The sequence below is a fragment of the Ceratotherium simum genome, chromosome 7 (genome assembly GCF_057802395.1).
Source record: "Ceratotherium simum simum isolate JZ-2026a chromosome 7, ASM5780239v1, whole genome shotgun sequence".
In the NCBI taxonomy this organism is placed as follows: domain Eukaryota; kingdom Metazoa; phylum Chordata; class Mammalia; order Perissodactyla; family Rhinocerotidae; genus Ceratotherium; species Ceratotherium simum.
This window is the reverse complement of record NC_141906.1, coordinates 27,257,843-27,275,515: the sequence shown is the minus strand read 5'-3', so window position 1 is coordinate 27,275,515 and position 17,673 is coordinate 27,257,843. Positions and strand designations below refer to the sequence as shown.

At 39.0% G+C, this 17,673-nt stretch overlaps 2 protein-coding genes across 2 annotated transcripts; one reads left to right on the top strand and one right to left on the bottom strand.

Annotated features, from left to right (window-relative positions):
- The first annotated feature begins 930 nt into the window (after positions 1 to 930).
- On the top strand, positions 931 to 1,902 carry LOC101393734 (olfactory receptor 51H1-like). Its single transcript, XM_004434127.1, has one exon. It carries the CDS (start codon positions 931 to 933, stop codon positions 1,900 to 1,902), a length of 972 nt encoding a protein of 323 aa, XP_004434184.1.
- A 12,893-nt stretch (positions 1,903 to 14,795) lies between these two features.
- Positions 14,796 to 15,746, bottom strand: LOC101399402 (olfactory receptor 51H1-like). Its single transcript, XM_004433916.1, has one exon. The coding sequence runs from the start codon at positions 15,744 to 15,746 to the stop codon at positions 14,796 to 14,798; it is 951 nt and encodes a 316-aa protein (XP_004433973.1).
- Positions 15,747 to 17,673: the final 1,927 nt, after the last annotated feature.

Below are 17,673 nucleotides of genomic sequence, written 5' to 3'. Positions count from 1 at the left end.
TAGTTATCACTTCTGGCAATATGAACGTGTCTTCCAAATCTCTACTAAAACCTCTATACTGACTGTCAATCAGAGTGTAACATGCCATTATGAATGATCACTGTGCCTTAATAATAGGAGATTGCCAGATAATCCTGATCCAGAAAATAAAACTTCAGGTGAGCCCTGGGTTCTCACTTCTTTTTGGCCAAAAGAGTTATTCCAAAAAAAGAATTACTGTTGTTACTTTCCTAAATATAGTTTACCCCCATTTCTAATAAGATTTCCCTAGATTAGAGATGACAAATATGTTTTATTTTCTATGATTAGAAGTGACCGTCTGAGGGTCCTGTGTTAAGAATTATTTTGAGGACACAGTAAGAGGAAATGAAGGTGGTTCATGCTCAAATAGAAGCATAGGCATGTGCACTGGGCATTTCCATCTGTGCTGTACACATAAGATCCATTGCCTTCATGAGAGTTGTGGGCATAAGGAGAGTGATGAGCGGGAATGGCCCCCTTTGTGGGGAAAAAAATAATTTATATTTCATATTGATTATGTCTTAGTTATTATGTCTTCAACCTCTGACTCAATAACTTATAAGATATTGATTAGAAAGAGGGAGGAAAGGACAAGAGAGGTAGAATGTTTAGTTACCAAATGCTGTGACACTACAGTGTGTGCTTTAAATTGAATATGACTGATTTGTACTTGGGTGAATCTTTTTCCTTGGGCCAGTAGAAGCTTCTTCAACAGGATACACCTTGGAGTAGTAATTTCAGGGATTCAATCCTCTCTTACACTCTCTCCCATTCATATGAAAATAAAATTGTTCCAATCCCAGGGAAGTCAGATTCTAATATCTTATTAATCCCTGTCACTGTACTTTTAGGAAGTCACCCATCAAGATCTCACAAGATCCCTCTCCATGCCTATGTCACATTGGCTTAATGGCAGATAATAACCACTCCCATTTCCAACACCTTTACTTTGTCTTAACTGGAATTCCAGGGCTTGAACAAAAGTATTACTGGATGGCATTCCCACTGGGTGCTATATATGTCATTGCCCTCTATGGCAATGGTGTCATCATCTCTACCATCAAGTCTGAATTGTCCCTGCATATCCCTATGTACTATTTTCTATGTATGCTGGCATTGGCAGACATGGGACTTGCCCTCTGTACTGTGCCCTCTATGCTAGGCATATTCTGGTTTAACTACAAGTTCATCGCGTATGATGCCTGCCTTGTTCAGATGTACTTCATCCACACCTTCTCAGCCATTGAGTCTGGTGTGCTGGTGGCCATGGCCTTTGATCGGGTTGTGGCAATCTGGAACCCCCTCAGGTACAGCACCATCCTAACCAACGGTGTTGTCTGCAGAACAGGGGCTGTCATCTTGACAAGGGCGGTCTGTGTGGTCTTCCCTGTACCTTTCCTCATCAAGCGGCTCCCCTTCTACGGGTCCAACATCCTCTCTCACTCCTTCTGTCTCCATCAAGATGTCATGCGCCTTGCCTGTGCCAGCGTCCGTGTCAACAGTCTCTATGGTCTCATTGCTGTCATCTTCACCAAGGGTTCTGATTCCCTCATCATCCTCCTCTCCTATACGTTCATACTCCGAACAGTAATGGCCATTGCCTCAGGGGAAGGCCGGCTGAAGGCACTCAACACTTGTGTTTCACACATCTGTGCTGTACTCATCTTCTATGTGCCACTCATTGGGATGTCTGTCACTCATCGTTTTGGAAAGCACATTTCACCATTGACTCATGTCCTCATGGCTAACGTCTACCTTCTTGTACCCCCTGTGCTAAACCCCATAGTCTATACTGTGAAGACCAATGAGATACGAAGGAAGATCATCCAGATATTTGTTCAAACCAAGATCACTGCAGATGGTTGGGGTCTGCCAGCTTGAGAGAGAAAGAATCTTCTGTAAAAGCTCAACTGTGACTATGAGAAATAAACCTTTATGTTTTTCACATTTTCTGTGTGATTTGAATTGGGCAAGGAGATTTCCCTGTCCTCAGAGCACACTTTCCTATTCCTGTGCCAAACTGCCCTTCGCCTAGTATAGAAAGAGTGGTATCTATAGGAACTGTTCAATGTATGGTCATGTAGCCCTGCATTTATGAGTTGGCATATAACAGCTGGAGGCAGGGAATATTACTCATTCCATTTGGTAATAACTCTTTTGAACAGAAACAGGTCGAAAGTTTTACGCTTTTTAAATTGATTTAATTTAACATTCAAGCTCAAAAGTTAGGAATGGCCTCCATTAGCTTAATAGGGGAGAAATGAACTATACTCATCAAATAATAAGAGAACACCTTGGGATACTACATTATTAAATAAAATATGAATCATAAAAATGATCAAATTTTAGAATTAAGACTATAAATGTATGCAATTGAGCAGGGGCCCACTGTGTTGTATAACTTGGGATCAAAAGATTAAGAGTGAGTTTTAGCTCTTCCATGTGTGACACTGGGTATTCTCTTACCTTCTTCTAACTGCAATGTCTTTATTTTGAAAATTGAAATAATATCACTTGGCATCCAGTGTTGTTACGAAATCAAATTCAAACATGTAAGTGCAATTATTTGTAAACTATGAAATGCTGTGAAACTATAAGGAGTGTTCAAGAATATTTAATGTAGGAGAATAAGAGAACTTGTATTTATAGAGTGTCCACTAAGTAAAAGTCACAGAGCCAGAGCCTTTTATATCTTGTCTTATTTGGTAATTACAGCATCCCTCTGAGGGAGAGTGTGAGGCATGGTTTCCAGATGAAGATATCAAGTCACAAGTCAGTTCATTTGTTGGCCAAGGTTCAGCCAGGCAGATTTCTTGGGGAATGTTGGACACCATCTGTATCTTGGGAGAGAGAGAAAATGGGTTAGACAGAGTATGAAGACACTCAGAAGTTTAAAGAATAACTGTGGATTTTATTTGAAGACAAACTAAGTATAGGAAATAGAAAGAACAAAGGCACGTGTATACAGTGAGCTACTTATATTCCTTTACATGGTCTAGATGACTTTTTCTAAAGCATTTACTGTTTGATTATTGAAATCTAACACAAAAGATTCTTTGTGACTTGAGTGGTGTCATTATCCGTTACTCAAATCAGTAGCTCTTTTAGAAGTTTGTTAGGGTAGATCTTAGCCTTGCTAGGATTAATTCAGTAAGACTGTGTGTACAAGAAAAAAGTATTTCCATTTAAATACTGCTTTCAGTTTCACAAGCCCTTACTGAATTAATCTTAGGGTCATAAAAAAAATATACTCAATTTTTTTCTTAATTTTGTAAGAAACACAAGCACATTGCAGATATTTAACAAAATAATTTAAATATAAAATATTATTTAAATCTTATGAGTTTTTGGAGAGAGATGAGTTCTACCATCCCTGGAAGGACCTGTTAAGAGTTTGCCAGAACCATCACAGTCCTGAGTCTGGAGCAGAGAACACAGCCCCAGAGCTATTCATGTTGTTGTTGAGGCTAAGTCCCAATCTGCTCTCATCAACATGGGGAGGAAGGTCCTGGAAGCAGTGTAAAGTGACCAATAATCTCATAATCTCAATAATGGACATGTCTCTTTGAGGATATTCAGGTCTTGGGGTTTTCACTCATATGCGGTGCTTAAAATTTAGTCTATGGCAAAAAATTCTAAATTACACTCTACATTTTAGAAACAAATAGAAATGCTCTTCATAGCCATTGTCTTTGGTGCCTTAAGTACACAAAGGCTGACCTCCGAAACAGGGGAAGTGGTAAAGGAGTTTGTGGGTTTCCCTGTATCCTCTTTCTGTCTCCTTCGCTTTTCTCATTTAAAGGTGAAGATGATGGTAGCCATAGCGGTAACAGCATCAGCAGTAGTAGTTAGAAGCTGCAATACCATCTACTAAATACTAACCACAATAACTGGTATTTTAGGTATTGTCTTATTGCAGAATTAACCCTATGAGTGATTATATTGAAAGCAAGGGCTTAGGTGTCATACACCCCTGGTTTAAGTCCTGGCTGTGCCACCTACTATCAGTATAATCCGGGCAAGAAACCTAATTTATTTAATGCTAATTGTTCTAACATACAGAATCTGGATAGGAGTATTGCTTATTTTATAGAGTTATGGAGATTAAGAGAGTTAATGCATGTAAGGTTTAGCCTAAGGCCTGGAAATAATAAGCATTCGATAAAGGTCAGTTGGTATTATTATTGTTATTATTATTCTCAACTGATAAAAAACACACTGATGCACAGAGGGTTTATGTAACTTGATCAAGTTCACACAGCAAGTAAGTGGGCACAGCCACAATTGGAAACCACAGTATCACCCCTGCTCCAAAGCCCATGCTGAGTCCCATTGTGTCTCTTTTGTACTCCCTCCCTCATAGCCTCTGTATCCTCTCCCTGCTGTTGTGAGCAAAGAACTGTGTGATTTCCTTAAAATGAAGTATGATCTAGTCCCTCTCAATGGTAAGATCTTAATCCCAAAAGATAAATTCGGGAGATAACCTGAAGAAGGGGGCGATTTTGTGCAGTGCTATTGAAAACGATGTCCGTGTACCAGTGCTGGTCTGGGAACGGTTCCTTATCTATCTGTGATGAAGTAAGTACAGGAAGGAAGAGTGTTTGAAAATTTTTATAGCAATTTGACTTTGTGGTGACATTGAAGCACACAATTTTGTATACAAACTCAGAACAATAAAATTGGATTGGTTCAATTTTTTTGTGCCAAGTCTGAGTGGGAAGATGTGGGGTTTCCCAGGAAGGCAAACAGAGTGTAGCTGGAACCCACAGGGTATGCTGTAGCTTCCTGTGTATGAGGGAGTAAGTGTAGGGCCAGATAGAGGGGCAGGGAGAGGATGGGGCTGGGGTGAGCTGAAAGTCAGGGCCAGATCAGAGGATGGTGGAATCAGGTCAGAGGCTTTACTGCCCCAGACCACTCTTCCCAGATAAAGACAAGTATATGCTGAGTACTAGATATGTTCAGTGTGGTTCTGAGTGCAGTGTTTGAGAGGTAATGAGGTTGATGCTAAAGGTGGAGATGTTAAAAAGAAGCTGGAGGTTGAAGGGAAGGAGGCAGATGGGGTAATGGTAAAGAGGATTTGCATATCTATTTTGTTTTGATTGTTTTGAAAGGCTTATATTTTTAGAGAGAGAGAAGTAAATCTCGAAGAGAAAAGATCTAGGGACTTCCATGGGGGTCACAGGGTAGTCTTGGAAGGAGGAACACCAGGACGCCCCAGGTCCTGGACTCCCCACCTTCCAGACTTTGGAAGGAATCTAGCTCATGCCATCTATCAAGAAAACCTCAATCCTCTTCAATATCTCGATGACCCCCCACCCCCAGCCCCTCCACCTCTACCCCCTTTGCCTTCCCCTGCCTGCCTCCACCTCCTCCCCTTCTGCTCCTCCCTGCCCCACCTAGTCACTGGACAGTGGTGCCTTGCCCCAGGGGCCTGGCCAGGTGTGGGGAAAGAGCTCTGTTCATGAGGCCAAAGTCTCTAAGGCAGGACACAGGCTTCTGACTCAGAACCCTGGGGCCCCAACCTGAGGTCAGCCAAAAAGAAAGTAAAATACAAAAAATGAAAAAACAAAACTCAAAATTACATTATCACATATAGCTTGAGAAACACTGATTTAGTAGAAAACAAAATGGATGCATCTTAGTTTTTTCATTGTTAATTTAAAAATATCTATCCTGTGTGTATTTGAGTTAGGCACAGAGCTACATAATAAAGATGATAAAACTTACGAAGTGCAAGACAACAACAACAACAAAAAGATCGTCTAATGGTGGAGACAGGAACATAAACAGCAGGAATGCTTTCTAGGTGCCTGTGAGGTTACCTGGAAAGTAGGACATGCCATCTGCTTGCCTAGGTAAGGATAGCCCAAGGTCAGTATGCCTTTGATAGTTTGCTTATATGTGAACTTAATCCTTTTAGTGCCATGACCAGATCCTACAATCGGAGTCTGGAGGTTACATTCATTGGGCCGTGATGTAATTCCAATTTCTTTCTGTATACCCATCTCAGGAACCCAGATAGACTATAACTCTTCTTTACAATGTTCAATAACCTGAGTTTTGCCTTTGCAATGTTGGAAAACATCAAGGCATATTATCTGATGTCTTTCAACCTGGCTACTTATGAAGGACTAGCTTTCAACCCTAGCTCTCTGACGCACACATTCCTCTCTTAAAGTTAGGGACTAGGGTAAATAAAATAATGGCCTCCCCCAAATTTCCATGACCTATTTCCTGGAACTTGTGAATATGTTATGTTATATGGCAAGGGAGAATTAAGGTTACAGATGGCATTAAATTTGCTAATAAAGCGACTTTAAGATAAGGTTATTATCCTGGATTATTTTGGTGGGCCCAATGTAATCACAAGGGCCCTTTAAATGTGGACAAGGGAGGCAGAGCATCAGTGTAAGAGTAATGTGGTGTGAGGATGACTTGACCTGCTGTTGTTGGCTTTGAAAGGGGCAAGTTAAGGAAAGATGCCAGCCTCTAGCAGCTGGAAAAGTAAGGAAATGACTTTTTCCTTGAGCTTCTAGAAACACAGCCCTGTAGACACCTTGATTTTAGCTCAGTGAAGCCCATTTTAGACTTCTGACTTCCAGAATGTTAAGATAATGTTTTGTGTTGTTTTAAGCCACTAAGTTTGTGGTAATTTGTTACAACAGCAATAGGAAACTAATATAGGGGCCAATAATAAAGAAGAAGAAATAAAAGTGGGATTTTGTGTACTGAGAGGCACACTTCTAGGTTCATCTCCTAATTCTTTCTATTTGAACTCATGCTTAGACTGTATGCAGTCACCCCTGTAACCACTCTATACTTTTCAAAAAACAGTGTCCACTGTCCTATTAAAAAGAGGCATAACTTTAGAAAACAGCTCTTAAGTAATCATTATTTAGAGGTGGAAAAAAATATAGGTCAATCCATGTTAGCAGATGGTTCCAAAATGTATTGCAACTGGCTTTGGGACGTGATGTCTCTGCATTTATGTATCCATATTTTCATAGATAAGCACTATATATATCAGTGGTCATCTGAAAAATGCCCACAGAGATATGAATGAGAATGTGTATTCACTTTCATTCGTGCATGTATTTTCACATAAAGCTGTACAAATAGATGTGTACCCACACAGAAATGCACACATCCGCACCTCTGTACAGCAATGGAAACAGATTCACACATCTCTAAACATACGTGCACATATACTTTATCACTCAAATATTGACACATTTACTTATACCACTCGTATAAAACCAGGATGATTTTAAACACACTTGAAATCTCATAGAGGTAGACGTTCTTAGATCCACGTAACTCTATCTACACTCTATATTTACATATACAGGCAACATGTGTATTCACATAAGTACTTACAGTGGCATATAAACACAACTGTTCTTGGCTCATCCCATACCAGGCTAATTGTTGGGCTGAGGAAATGGGGAAAACTGGTTCTTCTAAAAAGTAAGTGAGGTTACACATAGCTGTACCTACCCTCATCACTATCAGAGTTATTTTTTGCCCAGATTGAGAGTAACCCTGAGAAAGTGCAAACTTTATTACTAAGCGTGGGTATACACAGCAGTCTAATTCTGAGAATGAGTAGCTTAGAAGAAACCTAGTTGTTTAAAATTTGAAACTAGATACAATTATCCTTATTGTCTTTTCTTAACAATTGCAGTTTTAGAAACTGAGGGAAGAGCTATATATGAAAATGACAATAAATTCGCATCATTACTTCTCTTCATGGACAGTAACAACAAAATAACAAGAGAACTGATTCCTATAATGCAAAATCCTCATGTGATTCTCAAGCTGGTGCGTTTTGCAACCATGAGATGCATGGTGGCTCAGTTCCAAGGACAAGTATCACTAGGGACAGAACTAGAAGCTGCCAGTTTCTTAAGATCAAGGTCTAGAAACTGGCATGATATCACTTCTGCCATCTTCTACGGGTCAGGAAGTTAGAAAATCCAGGTTCAAGGGGAGTGTACACAGACTTCACCTTTCAGTGGGAGGCATGTCCAAAAATTGAGTGGCCATATTTTATGTCAGCACAATCTGCCCTCTGCCCAAAAATCGTATACATTTTCCTACATGCAAAATACACTTACCCCTTCTCAAGACCCCAAAAATGTTTCATACAATTATGGCATCAGACTCGGGCTCCAGGCCAAGGAGTTCATCTAAATCAGGTGCAGGTGTGATGAGTTTCCTCGGATGTGCTTCCTCAGATATAACTCCTCAAGAATGATTCTTAAAGTGAACACGGGTGTATTTGATAGGAAAACTACCTGCCCCACACATGACCAACACGATGGTAGGATCATAAAATATTTGCTGTGGATACTCTCCTTCAAGCAGAGCAAAGCAGGAGGGACACAGCAGTCGCTAGTCCACAACAATTCTGAAATCCAGCAGGGCACATGTTGCTAGTTCCTTGAAACTAATTCTCCAGGGATTTTCTCTCTGCTATCAGCTTCTTGTTTTCACCCCGTAAGTCAACTTTCCTTTCCATACAAAGTAGTCTGTGCCTGCTTCTTGCCCAGAGACATTTGAAGTTCCAAAGGCCTCTTTTTTTTTTTTTTGTGAGGAAGATCAGCCCTGAGGTAACAGCCATGCCAATCCTCCTCTTTTTGCTGAGGAAGACCGGCCCTGAGCTAACATCTATTGCCAATCCTCCTCCTTTTTTTTCCCCTCTTTCTCCCCAAAGCCCCAGTAGATAGTTGTATGTCATACTTGTACATCCTTCTAGTTGCTGTATGTGGGATGCTGCCTCAGCATGGCCAGACAAGAGGTGTGTCGACGCGCGCCTGGGATCTGAACCTGGGCCGCCAATAGCGGAGTGCGTGCACTTAACTGCTAAGCCACTGGCCCAACCCCCCAAAAGGCCTCTTTTTATTTGTTAATGTCTCTATCTCTTTCAGTCTAAGCTGAAAAATCCTTTAATAACTTTATGTGTTTGCTTTGAATAATTTTATTCGTAATCTTCTCCATTAGCCAAAAGCCACAATCACAATGCTTTTTGAGATCAGTCTTTGTCTGCCTTGAGCTCCTAGTGAAGCTGCTTTGGGACAATGTCCTTAAAATCCTTAGAGGTGCTATTATTTAAAAGAGGACATTTGTAAGGCTTAACTTTAAGATACATAGAGGGGTTTTATCTGTCTTAAAAAGTTCTATTAGGCACCCTCTTATTATCTCTAACATTTAGCTCAAGTGTCTTGTAGTCCCATCCCAGAATTGATCTTTGCCTAGAAGACACTTTTTAAATTTGAGAATAGTTTACTAACTGGAGGGCTGGAATAACAAATAGCTGTGCTGTCAAATCTAATAATTCTGGTTCATTTATATTTCCTCCATATTTTCTTAAAAATGACAAAGTTTCTTTTTCTTTCTTTTTTTTTTTTTTTTAGCTCATCTCTTTGCTTGCACGTTTTGTTATAGGCAGCTAGAAGAAATCAGAAAATATCTTCAACATTCTGTTTGGACATCTTCTCAGCCAAATCACTGATTATGTTAAATGCATTTCCTATTTTCCACATTATTACAGGTGACAGTGTTGCCAAATTTTCCATTACAACATAACAAAAGGCCTCCTTTTCTCCAAATTTCGTGAACATTTTTCTTCTTCTTCTTTAAACTCTCACTGACATTCTCCTTGAGGCCCTTTAGACTTTTGTTAACACTGCCCTAAATTCTCTTTAGTCTGTTATCAACATTCTTCTCCAGACCCCTAAAGCCTTTTCTAACAATCTCATTGATGCCCTGCTATCTTTCATTCATTGCGTCCCCCAGAGCCAATGCCACATGTTGTAGGTATCTGTTACAGCAGCATCCCACTTCTGGTTGCCACATCTATTTCAGTTATCTGTTATTGCATAACAAGTTACCCCAAAATTAGTGGTTTAAAATAACAAGCTCATGTATTTTGCTTACTACCTTTTTTTTTTTTTTTTGTGAGGAAGATCAGCCCTGAGCTAACATCCGTGCTAATCCTCCTCATTTTGCTGAGGAAGACCAGCTCTGAGCTAACATCTATTGCCAGTCCTCCTCCTTTTTTTTCCCCCAAAGCCCCAGTAGATAGTTGTATGTCATAGTTGCACATCCTTCTAGTTGCTGTATGTGGGACGCGGCCTCAGCATGGCCAGAGAAGCGGTGCGTCGGTGCGCGCCCGGGATCCGAACCTGGGCCGCCAGCAGCAGAGCGCGCGCACTTAACCGCTAAGCCACAGGGCCGGCCCCGCTTACTACCTTTCTGAAGGTAGATTTAATCTATAATTTGGATAGGGCTTGGTGGAAATAGCTCATCTCTGCTCCATGAGGCTTCAGCTGGGGCAGTTCAAAGGCTGAATGTGACCTGACTTCTGAGGGGTGCAATCATCTGAAGACTTGCTCATGGACATATTTGTTCCGTGGAAGGTGTTGAGTTCAGTGTTAGACTAAATTTAAAGAGTCCATGAGAAGTTCAAAAGCAGTTTAACTCATTGACTTGACGCTCAGGAGAGGAATCTAGACTGGGTTCAATGATTTGAGAGCCAATGAAGTATAGACAGCCATTTAACCAGTGAAAGTGGATAAAGAGAATAAAGACAGAATTAAAAGAAATGTGTGGGCAGAACCTTAAAAATATTGATGTTTATGAGATTAAAAATAGAAAGCACAACTAGGTAGGAGGTTGAAGGTAAGAAGAGAATTTGGATTGGTGACATTTCAGTACCGAAAAGAGAAGAACATTTAAGGAAGAGAGGGAACTTAACAAGGGCAGACAGAAAGTAAGGGTCCCCCAAATTATACACAAATTGAAGTCTTAGGGTGTATTAGTCAGAGTGTGGTTAGTGTTCTGATGATGGTAAAAATCTGATGCCGACTAATAAAAATCAAAAGCTGATCAGTCAACAAATATATATCGAGTAACAAATATGTTCAGCACTGTTCTGAGTGCAGAGTGTTTGAGAGGTGATAAAGTTGGTGCTAAAAGTGGAGATGTTAAAAGAAGCTTGAGGATGAAGGAAGATAGGGTTATGAATAAAGAGGATTTGTTTATCTATTTTATTTTAAGACTGTTTTCAAATGCTAATGTTTTTAATGTGAGAAAAGGAAATCTTGAAGAGAAAAGATCTGGATGAAAGATTATGTTGTGTTATCTTTACATATCAGGGATGTTTTGGCCCAGTCTCCACACTGCTGTTACCTTCAGTGAACTAGGTCCCTACTCATATTCTTGAAGAACAACTTAGGTGTTTATTGTAGATTTCTTTAAAAGAGTGATGGAGGGATTTTACATAGCAAAATACTTAGAAATACTTCATAATACTCTCTCTAAGCATTTTTCTCTGTGTTTATAGTTTTCTTCCCACAGCAGCTGCTAATAGCTTATTTTTCTGTCCTCTCTCTCCACACAATCCTCTCATCAAACCCAGTTCCCCTGTTCACTTCCTTCTTCCCAGCCAGGTGCAGCTGTCCTGAAGTATATGTATATGAGGAAGAAAAATTTTGTTCCCAAACTGAAGATTAAACGAATTGTGTTCAGAATGTTTGCATGCCAGAGACACTTAAGAGTAAGTGGGTCTGTTTCTGTCAACATGTCTATGTAAACACGTTTTTTGTTTGTGTGTATGTGTATAAATACAATCTTGTTGTTTTGTATGTATTCTCAGTAGTCACAGATTAATTTGCTCATCATTTGATTTTCAAATTTACAGAATGTTGTTTCTGTTTAATCATTCATGTCTGAAGGTAGATTTAAATTGTGCCCTAAATATTAACTGTGATGACTGATGTACACATAGCAGTTTATGGCTATGACAAGTTTACAGCTCTGTGAAATAAACCAGGATATGAACCTAGCAGCCTAGGTGTTCATGTAAACATTCCCACATCTAGGATATACAAATCTGTTCTCTTCAAACTTTTTTTGAACAGCTGTACTCCATTGGATAGATCCTTCACTAACAAGTAATAAACTTAGTCATGTATTCAAGGTAAATATTTCTAGGACATCTTGTTTAAAGATGAAGTTAAACATGCAGTTTGCCATATTATCTCCTATGCTGACTGTTTTCTTCCCCCTCAGAAAGGTTCTCTCCTCATTCCATATCACTCCCATAATTCTGGTATAAAAATGAATATTACATATGCAAGAGGACCAAACTATAGAATGATTACCATGGACGTGGAGGACAGAGGGAAATCAAAGGAAGAATCAAAGACTTACTTTCTAGATATGTCAGTATGTTTTTGAATGTTGCATAAGTGGAGAATGTTTATACCTTTAAAGAAAGAAATAGAAATTGGTTACTGTGGGGAAAATCAAAAGTTAAATCTGGATTGTGTGGTAATTGATGTATACAAAAAATTCTGCATAGAGATTATGCAAAGGCAATTAAAAATGAAGAATTAGATCTTGAGAGAGACAACAGGGAGAGGGGGAGGGACATCCATATGGGCTATACTTTAAAGCCATTAGCATGAATGGCATCTTGGGGGAAGAAATTTACTGAGGTAACAGAGTGACAACAGAGAAACTTTGAGAAATATCCACATCATGTGTGAGAGGAAGAAGTGAAGGCAAGTGAGGAACCAGAGGAGAAGGTAGAAGTAGGAGATGTGATAGGGTGCCACGAAATTAGCAAACAGATTAAAAAGCAGGGGACTGAAAATATTTGTAATTGGCCCAAATATACCAAGCTGAAGGAGGATGAGATAAAAATATTTGATTTGTTAATTACAAAGAGATCTTAGCCATGGAAAACATAGCAATGGAGACAAAAATTAGACTGCTGGAGGTAGAGAAGAGATTGCACAGCGAGGATGTGGAGTATGTGTGTACATTGCTGGCAAAGAACTTAGATTTTTGATCTTGCCACCTCATGGCCCCATCAGAGAATCAGAGAATAATAACATTCAAAGGGTACTTGCAGCTAATTGTTTCTGTCATCACCGTATGTGAGCACTCTAAATATGTTCCATGGTAGTTGTCTTTTATCCTTAGTCTAGAATGGTGGTTTTAAAGTTTTTGGTTATGCATCTGTATAAGAAGAAAAAAAAAGGACACTCCTTAATACTTTTATATTTTATATTTATTCATTCAGAAATTCTATACTGACACTATTCTTCTAATATAATATGTATATGGTAACACATTAAGAAAACTAAACATTTTTGAAGGATGAAATAAATACAAATAAAAGTTTGATTATTTTCTCCTTGTAGGCCAATTGATTATAATGTGTACTGTTTGGGATTCATGTTTTCCATTTAGATAGCATCAATATTGAGGCCTTGGCTGATATTAGCATTCTGAACAAACCAACAATTTTCAAGTAATTTCTATTGAAAATATAAACTGTATCTATCTTGCGATTAATCTACCTCTCTGTCTAGTTTCATCTTGGGAAGCTGGACCTCTTACTTAAGATTTCAACAATATTGATTACTAGATTATCTGTCATGCGTAACTGGTTCCCTCCCTCTACCTGGAATTTGTTTGGAAGCTTAGGAAACCCTGAGACATGGGTCAAGTCTCAATTCACAGGCTTTGGATTCAACAGATCTAAATTTGTATCTAGTTCTGCAACTTAGAAACTGTGTGACTTTCAGCAAGTTACTTAACTGCTCTAAATCTCATATCCCTCATGTGTAAAATGTTGATAACACCTATTCTCAAAGATTGTTGAGAGAATATTAATTGAGATATAAAGACAGATAGCTATTAGTATTAAATTAAATGCTGTATTGTAATGTAATACCTCATTGACTTGTAATTGTTTACATATTTCCTTACAGAGAAATATGCCAGGTATTGAGTAGAAAATTGGTGTATTTTTCTCCGGATCTCCAGGATCTAGCATCATGACTGGCATTTCTTTAGTTTTAAATGCATATTTATTGAACCAATTAATAATCCCCCTAGCAACTTGATTGTGTACCAATTAACAAAATACTTAAAGCAGGAATTAGCATCAATGCAAAGGCATATTGCATTTGACATACTCATCCCCACACATGTTTTCACTACCTCTTAAACTTCTTCCTAGGGCTGAAAGTTTTCACTTTTCCTCATATGAGACCCAGGAGTAATTTTGCTCTGTATAATTTTTTTGACTCCCCTAGTACACAGCAAAATAGTCTTCACTCATGCTGAGTCAAAAGAGTACAGATATAACACTTATTATTCTACTAAGTATGAGGCAAAAAACTAGGACTATGATAAACAAGTGATTTCTCTTAAAAAAAAGGCATAAATTAAGTAACCACTTTTTTAATTTTATCACAGGCACTCTTCACCCAATAAACACCAAAAGATAAAGATAAATGCTATTTGATTCTGTAACAGTTTTCTTTGCTCTATTTTAAGAAAAAATAACTTCTCAGAGACTCAGCCCCTCAGCAGTACTATAGAGTTTCTAGAATCTTTTTTGATGTAATTATTATTTCATTGATAATTAAAGAAAGAATTTTACTTAACATTATATGAATAAACACTCGTGAGAGTTATCTGGATAAACAGGTGATAATTTATGTCATCACTGATGCTCATCTCCAGTTTCAAAGAAGAAAAATTTTGTTAATTAAATTAGATTTTGTATATGACACCAGATATCAAAATACGTACATTCCAAAATGGAGTATATATAAACAAGAATGATTTGTGTTGTATCTTCACCCACAAGTCTTGACCACCTTTGCATTTTACTAGATGTGTATAATTTGACTGCATTGCAACTGTTGAAAATGCTACTTATTCTGTATCTTATATTTGATTCCATTTCCCTAGGCCCTGTTCTTTCTCCTCTGGAACACTTGGATGATCCGCCTTTGTATCTGGTTGGTCTTCACACTATAGACAATGGGGTTTAGTACAGGGGGGAGCAGCAGATAGATATTGGCCATGAGTGTGTGCACTACTGGTGATAAGTGCTTTCCAAATCTGTGGATCATGGTGACACCAATGAGAGGAACATAGAAGAGGAGCACAGCACAGATGTGAGAGAGGCAGGTGTTGAGGGCTTTGAGCCTTGCAGCTCTGGAAGCAATGCCCAGCACAGTCTTCAGGATGAGCACATAAGAAAAGAGAATGATGAGGGCATCCAGCCCCAATGTGAAGATGACTATGGTGAGGCCATAGAGGCTGTTGATGCGGGTGCTGGCGCAGGCTAGTCGCATTGCATCTTGGTGGAGACAGTATGAATGAGACAAGACATTGGAACGGCAGAAGGGTAGTCGCTTTATAAGGAAGGGCACAGGGAAGACCACACAGACTGCCCGGGTGAGGACAGCTATTCCAATTTTGCTGATGATGCCATGAGTGAGGATGGAAGCATAGCGTAGTGGGTCTTGTATGGCCACAAATCTGTCAAAGGCCATGGACACTAATACTCCTGATTCTACTACTCCAAATCCATGGATGAAGAACATCTGTGTGATGCATGCATCAAAGGGAATCTCAGGGGCATTAAACCAGAAGATACTAAGCATGGAGGGCAAGGTGGACATGGAGAGACTAACATCAGTCAGAGCCAAGATAGAGAGGAAGTAGTACATAGGCTCATGGAGACTCTGATCTACCTTGATGACAGCTAGGATAGTACCATTTCCCAGGAGAGTCAGTGTGTAGAGAAAGCCCAGGGGAAAGGCCATCCATGGATTTTTATCTGGCATCCCTGGGATACCTGTCAAAATGAAACTATGGTGGTTGGCATGCGATGCATTAGAGCTCATCATGGTGTTCTCACCATTGGGTGAGGCTGGACTCTCTCCCACTTAGCTCACAGCTCCTAAAATGAAAATATATTTTCATATAAGACAGGTATATGGATTTATGAATATATATGTGGAACAGCAGAGGGGAGAATTATGTTAAAAACAGCACTTAAGAAGTTTTTTTTACCACTGTGTCTTTTTGCTTCCTAGACAATCACATGGGATGATCTCCCTTCCCCTGAATTTAATTTGTTCATCTGAAAAATTGACATAAGACTAAATGCCCAGTGTTTGACAGTAGAAAATCTGTCTCCTTCTTTAACAGCTTTCAAAGTTTGTCAGAAAAGAAGCAGCAACATCCAAGGACTTAGCATAAAACATTTTGCTAAATAATCAAAAAAACACTAAACTCACAATACCGTTAGCACACACATAACTACACACATTTCCACTGCCATCACAAACTCACATCCATACAAATCCACATGTGTGTGAGAATATATGTGTGTGTGTATACATATATTCTCACACACAAACACATATATATGTGTGTATACATTCTCCAACATGCCTAGGCATATATTTTACCATATTTGTAATGGCTTACATTACACTAGAGGATAAAACTGTTCAAATTAATATTTAATCTTCATAAATGTTAACAATTTATAATTTTCCATAACCTCATTTCAATGCAGCAAGGTTATTGGCTCAGAAACAACCACACATAGGATATGAGAGCAGCCACTCACAGGATTTTTATTTTGCGAGTCTTCTAACACACCCTGGGGCCATGCTTGGGGCCATTCTTGAAACCTTTTCCTTTATCAAACCAACATTAATCAACCTTCAAACATGCCCCCAAAGCATATAAAATAATTATCCCCTCTCCTCCTTTTGTATAGCCAATAAATAGTATAGCCCATTTCTTTTAGGGTCCCTAACTTCCTCCATCCACTAGTGCCCCCCCCCCAAATAATTCTTCATTCTGCAGCGGGAATAAACTTTTCTAAATTTGGAATATGATTTATTCATCACAAGCAAACACTCCTTTAAGGGCTTGTATTGTACTTAGAACAGAGTCCCAAATCCTTATGTTAACTTTCAAAGTACAGCATGATTCAGCCTTTATTTACCTCTCTAGCACCAACTTACACCACCTGCTCTCCTCTTTGGTCTCTTCAATCCAGCCAAATTTGCAGTGTTTAAGTTCCTGGATCTCAGTAAGATACTTTGTGATATAAGATTTCCATATTTGTTCTTCCCCTTTCCTTTTGCATTTTTCCATCTCCTGTAAAATTCCTCTTTGCCAAATCAAAGCCTATCTGTCGTTCCCAAGTAAGCCTTTTCCAAATGTTCATGATAGTTTAAGATTCCTTAGTATGCTGTTTTTGCATTCTGGTCTTTTCCTTCTAGGCGAGTACAGTTAATTAAACAATGTGTAAGTATTTATTTAATGTCTATCTTTCCTAATAGAATTAAACTCCCTGAAGGAAAGAATATTTATCTTGTTTATCACCTAATAGACTACATGCTAAGCATATATAGGTTTCCCATATGTGACAAATGAAGGAATGAAACATGAATAAATTAATATGGATGATTGAATGTCGTTCTTCTTTCCAGAAATCTTGCAAACCATCAAACTTCTCCCTGATCTTTTGCATGTGGGTTGAAAATCATTAACTGAGAGAAAATTTCTTTTTCTAAGAGGACACAGACAAAAACACTTAAATATGGAGTCTTTGAGAGGTATCATGGTGTCTTTGTTCTCATGTAGGTACCTGTTGTGAGAAAAGAGAAAGAAAAATCTCAAGAGCTGTTCTGGGAACCTGAGTCCATGGGACAGAATTGGAGGGTTGTGCAGTCAGGTGCACAAGACAGGTGGGTTTCCTTGCTCATTCTGTCTCCTGCTTCTCTGCTGTGAGATGAGGATTGGCTGTTTGGG

Excerpts from the sequence above, each read along its gene's own strand:
- LOC101393734 (XM_004434127.1), top strand. The coding sequence starts at position 931 with ATGGCAGATAATAACCACTCCCATTTCCAACACCTTTACTTTGTCTTA.
- LOC101399402 (XM_004433916.1), bottom strand. The coding sequence starts at position 15,746 with ATGATGAGCTCTAATGCATCGCATGCCAACCACCATAGTTTCATTTTG.